The sequence below is a fragment of the Scyliorhinus canicula genome, chromosome 18 (genome assembly GCF_902713615.1).
Source record: "Scyliorhinus canicula chromosome 18, sScyCan1.1, whole genome shotgun sequence".
Lineage (NCBI taxonomy): Eukaryota > Metazoa > Chordata > Chondrichthyes > Carcharhiniformes > Scyliorhinidae > Scyliorhinus > Scyliorhinus canicula.
The window spans coordinates 77,927,351-77,946,751 of record NC_052163.1 but is presented as its reverse complement, the minus strand read 5'-3'; the positions used below and the strand labels follow the sequence as shown (position 1 = coordinate 77,946,751).

The 19,401-nt window shown below is 44.3% G+C and overlaps 1 protein-coding gene across 3 annotated transcripts; it reads right to left on the bottom strand.

Annotated features, from left to right (window-relative positions):
• Positions 1 to 1,751: 1,751 nt before the first annotated feature.
• Positions 1,752 to 19,098, bottom strand: LOC119953428 (cystinosin-like). 3 transcript variants are annotated; one of them, XM_038777694.1, is made up of 11 exons: positions 18,972 to 19,098; positions 17,592 to 17,668; positions 15,059 to 15,134; positions 14,876 to 14,960; positions 10,256 to 10,356; positions 7,483 to 7,620; positions 6,441 to 6,540; positions 5,733 to 5,852; positions 4,626 to 4,796; positions 3,078 to 3,195; positions 1,752 to 2,245 (listed from the first exon to the last, which is right to left on the bottom strand). In XM_038777694.1, exons 2-11 carry the CDS (start codon positions 17,650 to 17,652, stop codon positions 2,082 to 2,084), a joined length of 1,134 nt encoding a protein of 377 aa, XP_038633622.1. In that variant the 5' UTR covers positions 17,653 to 17,668; positions 18,972 to 19,098; the 3' UTR covers positions 1,752 to 2,081. The 3 variants fall into 3 exon arrangements, with proteins under 3 accessions (XP_038633622.1, XP_038633621.1, XP_038633619.1); XM_038777693.1 differs by having other exon boundaries at positions 1,753 to 2,245; positions 7,483 to 7,623; positions 10,259 to 10,356; positions 15,059 to 15,137; XM_038777691.1 differs by having other exon boundaries at positions 1,754 to 2,245; positions 15,059 to 15,137.
• Positions 19,099 to 19,401: the final 303 nt, after the last annotated feature.

Genomic DNA, 19,401 nt, shown 5'->3' with positions numbered 1-19,401 from the left:
GTGTTTGCACTGGCTAGCTCACGGACTCTGACCGTCTCAGCAGCTGGGTCCAGAGAGAGCAGGAAACCTGGTGCCCTCTGGCTTTATAGTGGTAGTGTCCTGTCTGGTGATTGGCTGCTCTGTTCTGTGCGTTTACTGGTCATCCTGTGTGTCAATCACTGCCTGTCTACACACCATTATATACATAGATGTATATTATGACAGTCTTGTCAGCCCTTCCCCATTACACCCACTGAGTCTGTAACATTACTCCAGGGTGGTGGGACTGGCAGCACTGCCAGTGAGAGCCACTGTCCAAGGGGCAGGAAGGGATGAGACAGTCAGACGCTTCACTGATAGAAAAGACCAAACTTCAGGGATGGCTGGCACAGCCAGCCCCCCCAATGTCTGCAGCATGGTGAGACCGTTCAACACCTTGACTAGGACATGTATTGCAGCACCTTAGCAATGCCCAGCTCATACTGGGTGATATTCCCCACTGACTGGGACACAGACATGCATGGCAATCACCAACAACTACTCCTTGGACAACTCCTTATGCTGTGGACATCATGCACCAGTCTCTCCACTGTGGTCAGCTTCCAACAGTGGTGGCCTCTGCCAAACATTGTTGGGTGCCATTTCCTGCACCTGGGGACTCCAATTGGCTATGTACCTGCTGGAGCATCACCACCATCTCCACAGAATCCCAGCCACACCCTGCCTGCATCAGCTCTGGGTAAACTTGTTTGAGGGGCTCGAGCATCTGACTGGGACCCAGGAGGCCCGACCATTCCCTTCTCCATCTGATGCACTCATGTACGCCAGAAGCCGGACCACTATTGCCCACTTGTCGTCTGTGCTGGTGGAGGGCAAGGATGACAGCAGTGCTGTGAAAATATAGCATCCCGTGAGGCAAAGCGGGGGGGGGGGGGGGGGGGGACAGGGGGACGGACACTGCAGGTGGGCTGGTGCTGTCAGCTGCAGGAAAATAGGCAAGTGATCAGTGGGTCAGTGTGTGGCATTAACAAGTCATTTGATAGTTCCATCTGGGTGGGGGCTGGATTGGCCATGATAAATTGCCCTCAAGTGTCCAAAATTGCCCTTGGGTGTAGTTACTGGGTTATGGGGATGGGGGGGGGGGGGGGGGGTGTTGACTTCGGGCAAGGTGCTCTTTCCAAGGGCTGGTGCAGACTCGATGGGCTGAATGGCCTCCTTCTGCACTGTAAATTCTATGATACCACCTCTGTGCCAACCTCTATGGTTGTCACTGATCCATCCTCTGCCACCCCCATGACTCATTCCTCCCCTGTCTGGCCCCTCCTGTTGGTTGTGGGTCAACTTCCCCATGGGGACAGGGACGGGGACAGGGGCATAGTTAGCTGTATGTGCGGCTCATTGCAGGAGGGTAACTGCAGGACATGTGCAGGCCAGGTGTGGTACCCGATGGGGGTATTGACCTTTTAGGGTGTTGGTCCTCCAGTCAAACAGAGGGCTGGTTGTCTCAGTGGCATGGCTGGGACCCAGGTGAGTTTGACTGCAGGATGGAGTGCTGCTCTCCCAGGGGGTGCTGGTGAGCATGGTCCTGGTGAATCTGGGACCTCATTTGCAGCACGAAGCCATGATTTTGTCCAGTGGGCCAATTAATGTTAGTTTAGCAGCGGTGGGCTGAGGGTCAGGAAGCTTAGAAATGAAAATACTAACTTTTGGATATTTACCAACTGTGCAGTATAAGAGTAATGGCTGATCAAAACCAAGTTTAGCCCAAAAGGAAACAAAAAGGCTTTAATTAAGAGCTAAAATATTTAATATTTGACAAGAGTGAGTATACAAAGTGAACACACCCACGTAGTCAACTTTTACCTGAAGTGCACGGTACAAAAAATAAACTATGTCAAACTACAAGAAAAATCTGAATTTGTAACAGTAAATATCCAATTGGAGTGGTGTGGGGGGGGGGGGGGAAAGAAAGAGGGTTGTTAAAGCAGCAATCTTCAGTTAAATAGCCATTAAAAGCAGACAGTAATTTGGTTGTGGTGCAATTCCATTCTGAAATCATACTGGCCAACAAAGTTATTGCAACAATTAACCAGCAGCTGTGTTCAGTGTCCTCTCACAGAAGATGCTCCATCATTATTTAGTGACATATAAACTTTGTGTTTCCTGTATAGAACATAATGCTGCACCAGGAAGATAATGTCAAACAACATGGATATCAATCCCAGACCAAACTTAGTTGGATCACCAAAAATCAGCATCTCTTCATCTGCAATAGAAAGTAGATCAGATTAGAACCAGTTTGTTGACCAGGACTGTCACAAGCTATGTCCAACAAAATAAGCCTGCCAATCTTGGTACCTGGTAGAATTAGTGTACATCACAAACACCACATAATATACACTGTCAGGGACAGGGCAAAGAATGCATGGCCAAATTGTCCCCAAACATTACTACACCGATTCCCTACCCTCCTAATTTGGTTCCTAGAGTAGGTTTTTTCTGTACTGTCAAATGAGTGACAAACTGAAAAATCCCTCATTACATGCAGAGTGGGACGATTGCCAATATTAAGCTGAAGACATGATAAAAAGGACAATGGGCAACATTGGATTATGAAGCATGATGGTAAGGTACCAATAGACTTGCACGAGAAGAATGCCTCATGTGAAATAATTCTGGGAACAGACAACACTAGTGACTGACAGCTGGGCATTTCACAGAAAAACAATACCTTAGTTACAGAACATTTGAGATTAGATTCTCTCAAGGAGAAGCTTAAAGGGGTGAGAGAAAAATAAAGTTGCTGTATTTAAAAGGCAAATCAACCTGACCTGGAATTCTGTCTGCATTTGTAAGTTCCAGCCAGCAGAGGCACAACAAAAGTCTAGAGCAGTGCATCTCAAACTATCTGATGTGGCAGACCGGCAGTTTTTTTTTTTCAATGTGCCGGGGACCGGCAGTCTCCTGTGGCATTGAACTCACTACTGTCTTTCTTTTCTGGAAACACTCCACGTACTGGCAAACGATGGCTCACGTACCAGCACGCGTACCACCGGAGTAGCACTGGTCTAGAGCATTCATATTACATGATGCCTTACCATTGTTATATGATTGCAAGAACATCTGCAGCAGGCTGAAAATTCCTCCAGTAATATCCAGCAGGGCATTCCAAATGCTCCATCCAACAGTGCTCTTTCTCTGGTAGTTCATGTAAGCCTGGAATAGAGACCACAGTATTGAAAGTGAGAAAGAGTGAATGCACAATGAGAACAGACATTTGGTCTTGCTCAAATCTCCAGTGTCCGTTTAGGAAATGGATACTCCGGCAGGGCAGTATCTGGTAATCAAATCCAGCTACAAAAGCAATGAAATGAACTCCACTTTAGATGCAGCAAAGTTAATTTAAAAAGACTCAAGGACAAGGGGGGTGGCACAGTGCTGTTGCTTCACAGCTCCATATTAGATTCCTGGCTTGGGTCACTGTCTATGCGAGTTTCCTCTGGGTGCATTGGTTTCCTCAGTCCAAAGATGTGCAGGTGAAGTGGATTGGCTATGTAAGGTGGGATTATGAGGATAGGGTGGAGGTTTTAGGCTTAAGTGAGGTCCAAGGGCCAGTGGACTGAATGGCCTCCTTCTGCACTGTAAATTCTATGATTCTATGATGAAGAGGAAATGTCTTCACCCCATAAAATGGTGAAGCTGTGGAAGACAAAGCATTTGTGTGTTCAAGAGCAGTTAGGGTTCTGGGAGGGTGGACAGGAATGAGTGCTGGATAATTGCCATGATCATCATGAATGGCAGAGCATGCTTGAAGGGCCAAAATGCCTCCTGCTCCAATAGTGATGGGTGCAATTCTCTAGTCACATTGGGCTTGTGCAACAGAATCTCAGGAGAGCTCCCTCGTGGGCTGCTGAAGACTGCCCCAAAGGGGGCCAAACAACGCTCATGGAAGTAGGTCATAAACTGACAGCCAGTATTTCCTGGGCAGGTAGGCCTGTCTTTCTCCTCGCCCCCTCCCTCCACCCCAGAGGCTGCAGCTGGGTGCCAATCAATCCACAAGAATGTGGACTAGTCAGATGGCACCTGGGGGTATTCCAGGCCATGGGTGGTCAGGCTAGATCCCTGGCCCTTGCCTGAAATGTGGGTGCCTTGGTACTGTCATGCTGGCTGGAGCTCTGCCTGGGTGACACTGCCCTGGCCAGAGGGCGGCCATGCCAATGAAAAGGGAGCATATACTGGGTGGGTATGCAGTGGCCTTTGGGACGTTGGAGGGGGTGACAGGTGGGGATCCTGGAAGGGAGGATGAGCCACAAGCAGAGATCAGGGAAACTCAAATTGCAGGCTAAACCAGTGAAAAAAACTCCAGGACAGTATCCGAACAGTGGTGGGAAACTCAACCCACCACAGATGCAAATTTTTGGGGAGAATCCTTATGTTTTGATGAGGGTGAGAAACACACTTCATCCATGTTAGGAGGGATAAGTATCGACCAAGCCACTACATTGAGTCTCATCCATTTGGCATTAGGGTTATTAGTTTGTGGGATCTGTGAGTGACTGCCTGGGCCACCCCAAGGGCCGGTGTGAATATTTCTGCTGACAGTTCAACCTAACTTTCTCAAGGTTATAGAAAATATGAACCCTTACCTGAGGGATATATTTCACAAGTACGATGCCAAGCTTTATATAGGAGAAATAGTAGACAAGTTGAAGCCATGTTATTTGGCCAGCTAGTGCCGTGATGGAAATGACAAGGGCACATAGCCATGCACTGATCACCAGTCCAGTAGCAATCTTGGATACTTTCTGTTCCCCTTGCTTTTATTGCAGAAAAATAGAAAATGGATTGATCAGTAATAGGCATTTATCCAATCTTTAAACCTTCGCTTAATTTACCTTGTAAAACAAAGTTGATAGAGGAGATTAGGCTTGGTGACCAAAGAAATAGCTCCAGTACCGTAGCGATGAATTTCATAGTCAAAATGTACAAGTTGGCAGAATTTAAAATTTGCATAAATTAAGCCTCAGGCATGGAAACAAGGATGCTCTAGGTCAACAGAAGTGAAACAGGGGTGCAATACTCTAATAAAAAGAAGAGCTACAATTGGAAGACAGTGATGCAAAAAAAAGGGGTGAAGTTGGACAAGTGTGTAAGGAACAGAGACATCTGCTAATTTCTAAATGGGAGAGGCAGTTTCTTTTATGCTGGGATACATAATGAAGCAAAATGGTTGAGCTTTATCATAGTGCCAGGGTCCCAGGTTTGAATTCCCACTGGGTCACTGTGCCGAGTCTGCACGTTCTCCCCATCTCAGAGTGGGTTTCCTCCGGGTGCTCCAGTTTCCTCCCACAGTCCAAAGATATGCAGGTTAGGTGGATTGGCCATGATAAATTGCCCTTAGTGGCCAAAAGGGTAATGGGGATAGGGTGGAAGTGAGGGTTTAAGTGGGCCGGTGCAGACTCGATGGACCAAATTGCCTCCTTCTGCACTATGTTCTATTCACAAGTTAGTTCTGTCGCACCACAAACTGTTTTAATAAAAATGGCAATGGTGCAGCAGACCTGAAGAGTGTAATTATTGGCCTAAATTAAGTAATTTAGAAAAGATCAAACAATTGAAACATTTACTGGAAGCAGCTTCTTTCAATACTCAAGCCTGCCTTGGGTGTGCAATGATGTCCCAGGCAGGGTAGAGGAGCAAGTTTGGACATTTTCCTTATTCTTTCATGCAACAGAAGCACTGGGCACACTAACCTCGTAGATGGAACACTGGATGATTGTAACTGTGGTTAGCAAGATAGCATGGAGGCTGAAAAATACATCATTTGCTTCAACTGGGTTCACTCCTTCTGGGTTATGCTCAAGAAATTGTTTCTGGAAAAAGAATTTAGGGTTTTGACCAAGTCAAAAAATCAGTTTACTGAAAATTAGTGATAGGCAAACAATTCAGATGATACAAGCCATGAAGCAGCTTCTTGGCCTTCTGGCTTGCAGTGTATGGAGATAATAATCAGACATTTTGGGCTGCTGAATATTTCCTGTATGGGCACTGATCAAGGTCTAAAGTAGCAGCTGGGAGTCCAGTTATTTGCCAAGATACCAATGACAGTAGTTGGAGAGGAGAGAGTGATCGAGCAACCAAATTCCTCCAATTAATGTGGGATCAGTGACAGTTGCCAAATCTGTTAATGTGTAGTCCAATGGAGTTTAGTATAGGTTGCTAATGCCTTGCAGTTAACTGGAGTTAAATGGTCTAGGGGGTTTGGGGCTAGTGTCAATGGGAAACCACAGTGCTCATGTGCAATAGAAAGTCTAGTAGAAGATGTTTAATCGGGACCATACACTGCAGTGTGTGTATGTAGTACACAAGATCTAGAGGAACTAATTTACAAGCTCATGAAGAATTAGCAAGAGCCCACTTCTACAGCCAGACATGTAAACAAAAAAAAAAAAGAGAATTACCTTAATATTAGGAATCCAGAAAAGGCTAACGTTAAAAACTCCATATGCCAAGTGACCAGTCAGATTCAGAGCCAGAAAGTCAAAATTCAATCCAATTACACTGTTGAGAACAGAAATATTGAACAGATCATGTCAAGTGGCTCAGCAAACAGGTGAGCATGACAATAAGGCCAGTGGTTACACTGCAGCAGCATTGAACACCATGGTCAGAGTCGTAGCAGAATTTCTGCCCTTCACGACCTGACAATTAATGTTCTATCCTGCAAGAGGGTTTGCAAAAAGTAGAGTCCCCATATGCTGAAAACAAACTAGCACAGCAAGTTAATGGTTAGCTATTCTTTGCCAGTTAACTATTTCTGGTCTGTGCCTTGTTCCAGTCATCAACACATTCTTCAGTCCATAAACAAGTGCAAAGTCAAAGAAAGATAGTTAAATTTAAGTATAGACAACTAAATTGACCTTGCACTTGGCAAAGCCAGAAACACCAACAGATCATGCATGACAAGGAAATTAGACTGGAAAACAGAAAAAACACATTGTATGACCATTTGCACATGGAATTCCAGGCAGACCAAAATGGGATTCTTTCCCAAATGCAGATTAACAGCCAATGAAATGTGATGTCATTTACTCCAAATGGAGATGTTGTTTCCTCATATCCAGCTGCTTGAAGGTTAGTTTTTTTTGTAGCATAGTTATCAACATCAAGCAGTCCAGCAGCACCACCACATTTCACAAGTCAACCTGGTTTTTTACTTTTTTTTATAAAAATACATTTAGTGTAGCCAATTATTTTGTCCAATTAAGGGGCAAATTAGCATGGCCAATGCACCTAGCCTGCACATCTTTGGGTTGTCGGAGTGAAACCCATGCAAACACGGGGAGAATGTGCAAACTCCACATGGACAAGTGACCCAGGATCGAGCCTGGGACCTCAGCACTGAGGCTGCAGGGCTAACCACTGTGCAACCCCGTCAGCCCATGTTTTAAAGCAAAGGGCTGAACAGGAAGTTTACGTATGTACAAAAAGTTGAAGCTTTACCTCTTGCGCCGCCAGTTTTCAATAACCTGTGGGTAGAATGAAATAGACCAAGCCACAAAATAAATCCAGCCAATCACTTGGTTTATGATTTTCAGGGCATTGCTGTGCACCACAAGGAAACGCATTCGTGTTGGACTCCTGCAAAACAATTCAGACCAATGTGTACAGAATAAGTGGACTATGTAGTTGATGGACAGGCAAAATGTGGCATGGCATATTTGGGAAAGATGAAAGGGAATTCACATGCAATAAACAAGTACTGAATTACAAAGGAACATTGGAGTGCATGGACACAGAACAGGTACACTAGTGGTCAGTGGCAGGCAGGATGGCCAAGGCAAGTACACGCCATGAGGTTAAGCTAGAATTGTATAACCACTACAGCCAGAACACCACAGTCTGGTCACACTACAGGGTTCAGAAGGGATCAGAGATTGCACCAGGAAAGGAATGGAGAACTAGAGGGTAGAATAGAAAACAGAATGCGGGAAATACTCAGGTGAGGCATTGAAGTATTTAAGTTTTGGAAGGATTATATTTGAGACATGGTTGCCAAGGTTTTTAATCTTGCACTCATCAGGACAAATAGAAAAATGCCAACTTTCATGGCAACCTTTAGCCAACAAAGCTCCTGGGTGTCAAAGGAAGCAACAGCGTTGATTCCAGCCAAGCATAAATTGAGCAAAGTTATAAACTGGACTGCATTAGGGCAGCACGGTAGCATGGTGGTTAGCATAAATGCTTCACAGCTCCAGGGTCCCAAGTTCGATTCCCGGCTGGGTCACTGTCTGTGTGGAGTCTGCACGTCCTCCCCGTGTGTGCGTGGGTTTCCTCCCACAGTCCAAAGATGTGCGGGTTAGGTGGTTTGGCCATGCTAAGTTGCCTGTAGTGTCCTAAAAAATAAGGTTAATGGGGGTTGTTGTGTTACTGGTATAGGGTGGATACGTGGGCTTGAATAGGGTGATCATTGCTCGGCACAACATTGAGGGCTGAAGGGCCTGTTCTGTGCTGTACTGTTCTAATTCTAATTCGTTGGTGTAGCTATGAGCACAATTATACAGCAGTTCACATGTGCTAGGGACACTGGTTCACATCCCATCACAGCAACTGGTGCAATAACTCAATCTGGTTCCCATCACAGCAACTGGTGCAATAACTCAATCTGGTTCACTCATGGGAATCTGCTGTTCTTACCTGGTCTGGCCTACATGCAACTATGGACCCATTGCAATGTGGTGGAGTGCCCTCCAAAAATACAAAAAGCAAGATATTAATATGCTAAAGTCAGATCACATGGACTGCTGAAGCTCACTATCAAGAGCAATTAGGGATGGGAAACAAATAGTTGTATTGCAGTGATGCCTACAAAGGAATAAATAAATGGACCAAATAAGTGCTTCAGCAGGGAAAAGGATTCCTTAAACCATCAGCCACAGCTTTCTTCCACAAGAAGATATTCAAATCCTTCCCCTGCTTCCCAATATTACCCAAGTTACAAATATTGGTGCAACTCCACCTAGCTACATAGGAATATAGAAACCCTACAGTGCCAAGAGGCCATTTGGCCCCATCACGTCTACATTCACCCTTCCAAAAAGGCCTCACTGGGCCCACAGCCTTGCCCCATTCTTGTAACCCCTACCCAACCTGCATATCGGGAGGAAACCAGATTAAATCCACAGACATGGGGAGAAATGTACAAACTCCACAGATCACCCAAGGCAGGAATTGAACCCGACTCACCAACTAGCCATCCCTGGGCGAAAACGTCAGGACAAGTTGGAACTAGGAATGGAATATGCAAAAAAAAAAACACAAGGAAGAGTCTTTAAGCTGCAATGCCAACACCTAACTGGGTATGGACACTTAAAATGCTGATGAAATTGCAGTTAGGGTTTATAGAACATAGAACAGTACAGCACAGAACAGGCCCTTCGGCCCTCGGTGTTGTGCCGAGCCATGATCACCCTACTCAAACCCACGTATCCACCCTACACCCGTAACCCAACAACCCCCCCCCCCACCCCTTAACCTTACTTTTTAGGACACTACGGGCAATTTAGCATGGCCAATCCACCTAACCCGCACATCTTTGGACTGTGGGAGGAAACCCACGCACACACGGTGGTTTTGTTTTGTCTTTTGAAAAAATACCTGGACAAGTGGTTTCATCTATTCTGAAAGGTGAAAAATTGTTACCCAATCACTTTTTCCCCCAATTAAGGGGCAATTTCATGTGGTCAATCACCTACCCTGCACATCTTTGGGTTGTGTGGGTGAAACCCATGCAGACATGTGCAAACTCCACACAGATAGTGACCCAGGGCCAGGATTGAAACTGGGTCATGGTGCTAATCACTGCACCACCCATGATAAATTAGTAGTCCCCCCCCCCCCCCCCCCCAATAAGAGAATCGATTTGGGTTATACATGGGACATGGCCTTGGAATCATCACAGCTAGAGATTGAAGCATGTTGCCTGTACAATTCCAGTGTCACAGCAATTGAATGACCTGCATGCAGAATAAATTAAATCAGTGATGGTCAATGCAGCAGGTTCTGGAGATAGGATCATATTATGAAGCTAGTGAGTGAGCCAAGAGAAACATTAAAGTCTTTGATATCCAAAGGGCTAACATTAGAGGATTTGGTTTGCCCATAATCAAGACAAACTACTTTTATACAATGTGATTGAAGTCAGAGTTAATGCAGTCACATACTAACATGAGACTGGGGAAAAGAACTCTAATTAGCTGCATATTGTCATACATACCCAATTAGATTGCGATTGCTCTGGAGGTAGGCAGTGACCTGTCCAACTTCAATTCCTTGAATGGTGAAAGACGACGAGTTTACAGATTTAGGCAACTTGATCTGATTAGAATAGAAAATGATATTGTTAAGAGATACAAGGGTGAATGAATAGGTATAATCAAAGAGGGAAATAGATTCAATAATCAAATGCAATACCTCAAGGACCAGAGATGAGCCGAACTGACCAACAAGGTTTACTTTAGAAGCTCGAAGATTACAGACAAGCTTTTGGATGAAGGTTTAATAAATGTTGGCACGATAGATTGTTACTGACCAAAACCTGGAGGAGTTTGTCATGAATTTGCCTAGTAGTAAAATTAATTTAAACAAGACCCATGGATGTTGTAGCCATCCAAGATGGCCACCTGCAAAGGACCACTGCATACGTATTAATAGGGATATACGGTAAACTCATTAGATCAAGGGAATTGTGAACCAGAAAATAGCTTAGGCCATACCTGCTGTTCAAATCACCACCTTATTCTCCTGTCCCAAATTAAAGGTAAGGAAAGAAAAGTTAAAAGTAGAGCAAGATTAAAGATAGAGCAAAAAGAGAAGTTTGGAGCAATGGCCACTAAAGTGATGGAACATTTAATGAACCCACAGGAACCTAAGGTTGCAGCAACCAACAGAGCAGAGCAATGCTCCATCTGGGAGGAAGAGTTGAGGAATTATTTGAAGGGGAAAAGGATGGCTCCTTTCGTCCAATTGCTGTGTGAATGATGAGTCAGGTCCAGGAACATAGGACAAACTTGGTGGACAAGAAAAAAAATGCAGCGAATAAGTCCAAAAGCTGATGTGCTTTTTGGCACAGTTGAGGCACAAGAGGTCATGAAGATGCTCTGCAGACAGTTAAGACAAGAAGATGATGAGGGAAAACTGACAGCAAGATTGAGCAACTCCAGTAACAGTTAGAAGCTAAAGATAAGGAGATACTGATGCAAAACAAGCACACCAATCTTGTTTAGTTAACCTTAGCAGCTTTCAGACCCGGTATGATAAAGCCTACCAAGACACACAGCACAGTCTTGGTATGAGATGACAAAACAGCAGATAGCAGTTAATGAGTCAATGCGCAGATTTAAAAGCATCTTTGAGAGTGTTCCACAGCAGAACAGAGAGCACAGTAGACCACATGAAATGCAGACAGAGACAAATTACAGTCACTGCTTTCCTGCAGAATGGATTTAAGTATACCTTTGGACAAAATTTGGATGAGGAAGGTGCCCCTGATTGGCAAGGTTTAAATGAAAGCGCCCAGAGATATGTTGAGGATACAGGAAATGCCCCAAAGAAAGCATTCACCCCACCTACTGCACAGGCAGCACCCCCCCCCCCCACACCCCTGGTCACCACAGCGCAAGTCCTCAGACCAGGAGGAGCCCGATTCTGTTTACACCACCTCACTATCCATAACAGTTGGGAGATGCTTGCACCAAAATTGTTCCATTTCAGCCCACTTCAGATCTGCACAACTTTGAGGAAGTGCACCAACAGAAAGTTATGCACAGTCTAGACGAAAAAAGAGGGGAAGTTAAACTCCGTTATGAGCCTTAGCCAGTCTGCAAGATCAGCTTTGCCTGAAACCCAAAATGTAGCAGGAGCAACCCTACAGGAGATGTAAACAACCATTTTAGATGCAATCAGATACAACAAGGGGATCCATTTGAGGGTTTGAACAGTTGGAAGGGAGAGCATCCACCTGCATTTGCAGGTCGCCTTTGGATCCATTTAGGCAGTATTTGGGGGAATTGAATCGCGCACATTTAGAATGAGGATGACACCACTAAATGGTCCTGCACTCAGTCTCACATGTTACAGAAGCAGGCCAAAAGGCTTGTGAATTATGACCCCGTAGACCACACACAATGAAGTTTGTGTTTTAAAGAGACTCTCCAGGGCAATCCCTGTGGGAACAATGCCTACACAGACAGGCAGATCAGGAACAGATAGAAGCAATTATGCACCCAGTCCGAACTAGCCAGGACCCAGCATGGATAAATGAGGGTAGACATGAAGAACAGCACCCAGAGCACAGGCACCAGGAGGTTGCTATAATTGTGGACATAACGCCTGCGAATGCTGACAAAACCCCCCCAAACCAGCAGCAACACCATCAAACCCCCCACCTAGGAACAATGTTAGGCCCATACACAGTGTTAGTGCCCGTTCAGACAATTCAGCAGTCAACACCATAGATTGATGGCGTTTGGACTCCCAACTAGAGTCTGCGACACAGGGCAAATCAGGCAGACCAGTAGTCACAGGCACAGCCTGGGGACAACCAGTCGAATTTCTCTGGGACTCGGAAGGTTCCTGCACCACTTACTCCTCCACCACCACAATTGTTTCAATGTGACAAACGGCCCACCACAGCCACCATCACCCTTAGTGGATTTATTGGTCACGTACACCAAGGATACATCACAGCTCCTGTACCATTCAAATAGAGAACATTAGCACCAGGCACCCAGTCGTTTTAGTTGACTTGCCCCAAACAGCCGAGCACATTCTAGGCATCAATTTTATGATCTCCCATAACTTTTTGTTTGACCCAGTCAACAAGTGTGTGTATGGAGAATGGCCAAAATAGCTCAGGCCCCTGCTATGCTCCCAGTAGGGGATTATGATTTTCTCTAGGCATTTCTAGGTTTAGTAGGATATTGCCGCAGTCATAGACAGTTTTGCCACAAAAGCAGCCCCACTGAGAACTCCTTAAAAAGAATGCCCCATGGGAATGGCTTCTGCACCAGTCTTTACTACTAAAAAGATTAGCTGGCATCCAGTCAGAATGAGTAGTAAGATGAGAAAATTACAGTTCACTTAGACGATTGGGAGATCAGTAGAGTATACATTATGCTAATATCAGGAGTCAAAGAATGAGAAAAGTAGTCAAATACAGAATCAAAGGGGAACAGTAGTATAATTTCCAGCACCCTCCAGGGAGCTTACATCTAGCCTGAGGCTTCAGCCAGGACACACTGAAGTCAGAGCCAAGGCACAAATATCTTTGCTGGACTGATGTTTCCCAGACTTGGACTACTGTATGGGGTGTAACAACAAGCAGTATTTGATTTATACAGGTTTAATTTAATATGTTGTTTGGGGAAAGGTGAAGGAGTTACATTTCTTAATTGTTAGGCGACTGGGCCGGTTATTCTCACTAGGATCCCATGTGACTGGTCACACCCAAGACATCCCCACAAACCATATGTTCCAAGTCGTGATGCCCTCACCCAACATCAACAGAGGAGACTGCCCCTTCAGGAGTAGTTCCTCAATGCTCTAATGAGTGATTGTACCTCTTTTACAGACATTAGGAAGCTGGTTTTAAAGGAATTGAAGATTGGGCTTATGTAGCATTACCAACAGTAAAGAGGGAATAGAGGTGGTTAAATTTACAGGAGTGCAAGCCCATAAAAAGAGATTCATAATTACAGAAACAAATATGTAGAACAGAGTTTGCATGCATTATATAGGATTGTATTAAGTCAAGGCATGGGATGTTTTCACAGTAAATAAATGGATGTGCAGCAGATATGGAAGCAGGTAATATTTAAGATGGAAAGACATATTGCTCAAGTATCAACTATTCAAAGACATTAAACAACCACTGAAATCAAATGAACCAAGGGACAAATAAAGGGACAGTCCCTTAAAGGGAAACTGCTTGTGCAAGTGCAGTATGGAAATGGTGATGGCAGAGAATATTTAATTGGTCTGACCAAAGGGCAGCATGGTGGCCCAGTGGTCAACACTTGCTGCTTTATGGCACCCAAGGACCTGGGTTCAATCTCAGCCCACTGTCTATGGAGCTTGCACATTCTCCCAGTGCCTGCATGGGCTGCACCCCCCACAACCCAAAGCTGTGCAGGGCAGGTGAATTGGCCATGCTAAATTGCCTCTTAATTAGAAAGGTTAAAGATTTTTTTTTTATAATTAGTTTATCAAGTTGCAGTGGCACATTTCAGAATTGGGGGCCAGCAGTAGTGACAAGGTAGGGCTGTGCGCATGTGGAAGACAGGAGCAACTGATAAATTGCCAACAAGCAAAAACCAATTCAGTCATAGGAAGTCCAGTGAGTGTATAACAATGTGTGATGGACCTGATGCAACAGAAGGAAAAATGTGGCTTAAGATTCCGTGATATTGTTGGTGGCAGCAACTAGGTCACCACAACAAAATGAAAACTATATAAAATCTCACTAAGTTCTGTCACTGGTTGTATACAAATTACCAATACATCCAAGCTACAGTAGTTGACTAGGAGAACAAATAGTATTTGGCCTACTGGCAACAGTCACTGACCAGCTCGAAGGAATTCAGTCAGAGAGGAGGAGCACAGAGGTAGTGTTTGTGGCACCTTTCTCAGCACCCAAGGATTTCTAGCTTCAAACAAGAATTTTCTTTCATTCCAGCATCATCCCCTCAAGATAATATGGACCTAGGTTTATAAAGGAGCCCGTGCAATCTGAATCACATTCAAAACCTCTGGCCATTTGAAGTTAATTGGGGTCCAACATTTCAATAATTTTTTGTTTCTAGTTCCCAAAAGTGAACAAAGTGAACAATATACTTACTTGCTCAGGTAGTTGAACAATGCAGGTTTGTTTGGATGAGAAAGTCACATTGAATGTGATGATTATGGTCTCCTGCAGGGGAGCACTGGGAGAGCAAGACAAAAGTTAAACCAGTTACCAAGAGCCTCACACTAAGAGTAGCTATTATTGTAATTTAAACCTTCAAATTGCCCCAGAACATACCTCAAAGCAATTCCAACATCTTGAAAGCTGTGGATTTCCAAGCTAACAACCTCTGGCACAATTAGTGTCTCGGAGGCTTCTGTAAGCAAATACAACCATGTCAATTCACCACCTATTATAAACACGAGGCTAGATTATCAATTACCAGCCTTGAGGTCTTAAGACTTCCAACATTCAAATACTTCTGAAAATAATAAGAAGTGCTTAAGTGTAATCTCAAACAAGGTATGTTATTGGGGGTTCCAGCCACATGCCTGTGGGGGCCTCTAACCTTATGTCTGCTATCTAGTGATCTCAAACAAGGTATGTTATTGGGGGTTCCAGCCACATGCCTGTGGGGGCCTCTAACCTTATGTCTGCTATCTAGTGATTCGATCTTCCTGCCAAATCAATGGGATTTCCCATTTTAACTAGCCCAGCATGAAACCTGCTGGCAGGAAAATTGAAAGCAATGATTGGAGAATTCCAGCCCAGATTCTAAAGGTTCCTGCACCCTATGGAATGCCATCAAAATCTCCTCCACTTGCTAAATTCCAGGGACACAAGGGTTCAACTCTAGCGAATTTTAAATGGAAATGCCAGACAGCTGGGGCTGTGAAAGGAGTAGCTTCTAATTCACAGCGAGAATGACATCCCTTACAGGACAGATCAAAGGATAGTTCTTATGGGAATGAAGGAGTTTAGGTGTTTGTTCAGATATCAACTTCCCACTATCTACTCACCTAATCAAGTTCCATTTTAGCAGCAAAGGGGTGTAGAATTAGAATTCTCTACCACCTTGTAGAAAGGATGCTTACTCGCCTTGCTGAAAGAATTATATCTGCTACTTGTTCCAATATTTTTTTGGGGGGGGGGGGGCAATACCAAAGTGACTGGAGGTTCTCTCCTTGGAAGTAGAGATGGAAATAATTTATGAAAGGATGATTAAAAAAATAAATGGTTTGGAATGACTTCAAGGGCAACACCAACATGGAAACTTCATTGATCAGGTGGGTATTAATGGTAATTTATTGCTCCAACACCAACTGCCCTCAAGATGGTGGTGAGCTGCATTCTTGAACCCTGCAGTGTGGTGTACATACACCCACAGTGCTGTTAGGGAGGGAGTTCAGCCCAGACAGACAGATGGTGGGTGGTTTGGAGGAGAACTGCCAAATGGCATGTCTATATACATCAACTGCCCTCATCCTTCTAGATGGTATCCAGATATGGGTTTGGATGTGGTGCCCAAGGAGCTTTAGCGAGTTACTGCAATGCATCTTGTAGATGATTCACAGCAACAGTAGTCAGGGAATGCCAACAAGCTGAGGTGTTCTTAGACCAGCACTCATCATTAAGTGGACCAGCATTAAGTGGAGCGAGGGTATTCCATCACATTGCTGGCTTGTGCCTTTAGATGGCAGACAGGCAGAAAGTTACTTACTGCAGCATTCCGAGCCCCTTAACCTGCTCTTGTAGCTACAGTATTTCTATGGCTAGTCCACCCACCCGAATGTTGATAGCAGGAGATTTAATGATGGCAATGCCTTTGTGTCAGTGCCTTGCACTAGTGCAAATGCCACTTTCCACCCAAAGCTTACTGTTCAAGTTGCCTTCATTTGCAAATGGACCACTTGGTATCAGAGGAGTTACAAATGGTGCTGATATGTACAATCACTTGCAGCCTGAAGATGGAAGAAAAGTTATTGATGAAGCAGTTGAAGACCATTTGGCTTCAGACACTGACCAGAGGAACTCTGTAATAATGCCCTGATGCTTCTACAGCCATCTTTTGTACCAGGTATGGCTCAAAAGCCAGAGATTCTCCAGCACCAACCCCCTCATTGTACCCATTTTACCAGGGCTCTTCAATGCCAAAATCCAGATTGTTTTAGGAGGGCTCCTTGATGCCACAATCCTTCAATCAAATCCACTGTTTGGGCCACAGCTGCAATGACATTAGGAGCAGAGTCACCCTGGTGGAATCCAAACTATATCAGTAGGCAGGTTATCGCTGAGCAAATGCAACTCTTCTATCCCTGCCATCATTGTAATTGGTCAGTTTGGGATTTGCCTCCACAGAATAATATTTGGCAGTTTTCCCACACCAGTTTCAGTAACACTGGATCAGCTTGACTAGGAATTGGCAAGTTTTGGAACAAAAAGTCTCCTGTACTATTGTCAGGACCCATTGCCTTTGAAGTCCCTGTGTTTTCCACCATTTCTACATACATCTCACATGACATGAATAAAATTGTTTAAAGACTGGCATCTGATGCTGGAGACTACTGGAAAAGACCAAGATGGATCATCCACACAGCACTTTGGGCCTGTCATGAATGTTTCAGCATTGGTCCTCTACACTGACAACAAGAAAACACTTGATATTATAATTGCAGCAGTCATTACAAACCAATTCGAGTACTGTGCTCACATTCACAAATCATATGGGACTGCTTTTTTTTTGAAGTAGCTTAAAAAGAGATAAAAGCACTTGGGTCAATAATGTCCACTCTGCTTTGAGGATAGGAGGTTACACCTCCCTCAGACTTACCACATTGTAGAAAGTTGACCAGACTGTAAGCAGTAACCAAGAGGAACATCAGCAGCTTCATGTTGCTGGTTTTACAGCTGTAATGGAAACCCAAACCAAGATTAGTTTTAACCCACAACTGAAAAAAGTGAAAAACACCACCAATTACTATTCCCATTCAAAGCCCATCAGCTCAGGAGCTTACTACACCCAAAACAAAGCACATTTGAGCTACATAGCTCATATTCATTCAGTCTTAAATAAAACCCATATCAGTTGAGGAGATGATGAGCTCAGTGATGGCCACCCAATTCTGGATTATATACACATGCCCCTGCCAGGTGAGGCCTGGGCTTTTTCCAGAGATAATCAGCTCAAAACTGGCAGAAACACAGCAATCTCAAGAGTCTGTCTCTCTCTCTCTCTCCTCTCCCACATTTAGATTTCTCTTTCCCCTCCACCCTCAATTTCTAGGTCTAGTTGGGAAACCTTAACTGGGCTCCTGATCTGACATAAGAAACACAGGTGAACAGAACTTGGTACAGTTAGAATAGAGGCAGTAACATTTAAATGAATACTGGCCAGGAGACCTTGGAATAGTCAAGTCTGTCAGGATTTCAGCAGAAGCAGATGTGATATGGGGACAAGCAAGTCCTTCCCCTCTATTCAGTTAAAGTTTCTACTCATCCAGTATTGAGTGATAGATAACAAATTAAAGAGAAGTCAGATGAAGCACAATGGGAGCTACAGGTCATGAGTACATTTAGAACTCAGTATGTTTTTATAGGTTGCAGAGGCACATGCAGTAAAGGCACACCAGCCCTACTAAACTCAAATCTATTAGCAGTCAATAGGTTAAATACCTTAAAAGATTCCCAATTAACAAATGGCCATCTGATGACCAGAATTGTCCAATTGTAGATTAAACATTTTGCTTTCCATGCAAGCTTTAAAGTAGAAGTCAAGAACATTATATAATTTAGTGTTGTAGTCCAACAGCCCAATGAAGTAAAGTCAAACTAAAATAGCAAAGAGACAAAACATCATCCAATGCCTCAAGTTTTGCTAAGCAAAAGTGCTTGAACTGTTCAGGAACCAACTCCAATTTATGTCATATCAACCCCATTACTGTAATATTTCAGAAGGATACATCATTGAAATATGCAGCATTTCCTTCAGCATTCTCTAGTTCAAAACAAAGCTAGCCTCAAACTTAAATCACAAATTATGACCAGCAACAACTGGAAAAACAACAAGGTTTGCAGATGAGAGCAAACCCACGGAGACAACCGCACAACCCCAGAGACATGGAGTAGATTGGAGGGTCACATTACAACAACGGATGACTAAAGGGGCTCCAAACTACGCATAAACACTTAACTAGGAGAAAAATATACTTACAGAACTTCAACAAGAAAAACAGAGGGACGCAAATGAGGTCGTCCTCACATACTCCGAAAAAATGCAAAGCTTGATGAAAGACCTGATCCCTATCCCACCTCCAGCCAGCTTTTATAGTATCCGCCCGACTCCATTACCTAGGACCCGCCCATAGGCGGGGCCAGGATGATGAGGTTTATCAAATACCGAACTTTAAAAGGAATGTCTATTGGTGGAAATGGTATTTTAATGTCTGTAACAGAGGCTTGGAGAGCAGGGTTCGCAGTAGCTTAAATATTAAAAGTTGCTTGAGCGGGGGGGATCACACTGCTGGGTTTGAGTGTAGCTGGGGAACAGGTCAGCAGCTCTATGGCCGAGCTGAGAGGGATGGGACAGCCCATGCAGGCCCAGAGACAGCTCTCCCCACACACAGATAACTTCCTGCTCTGCT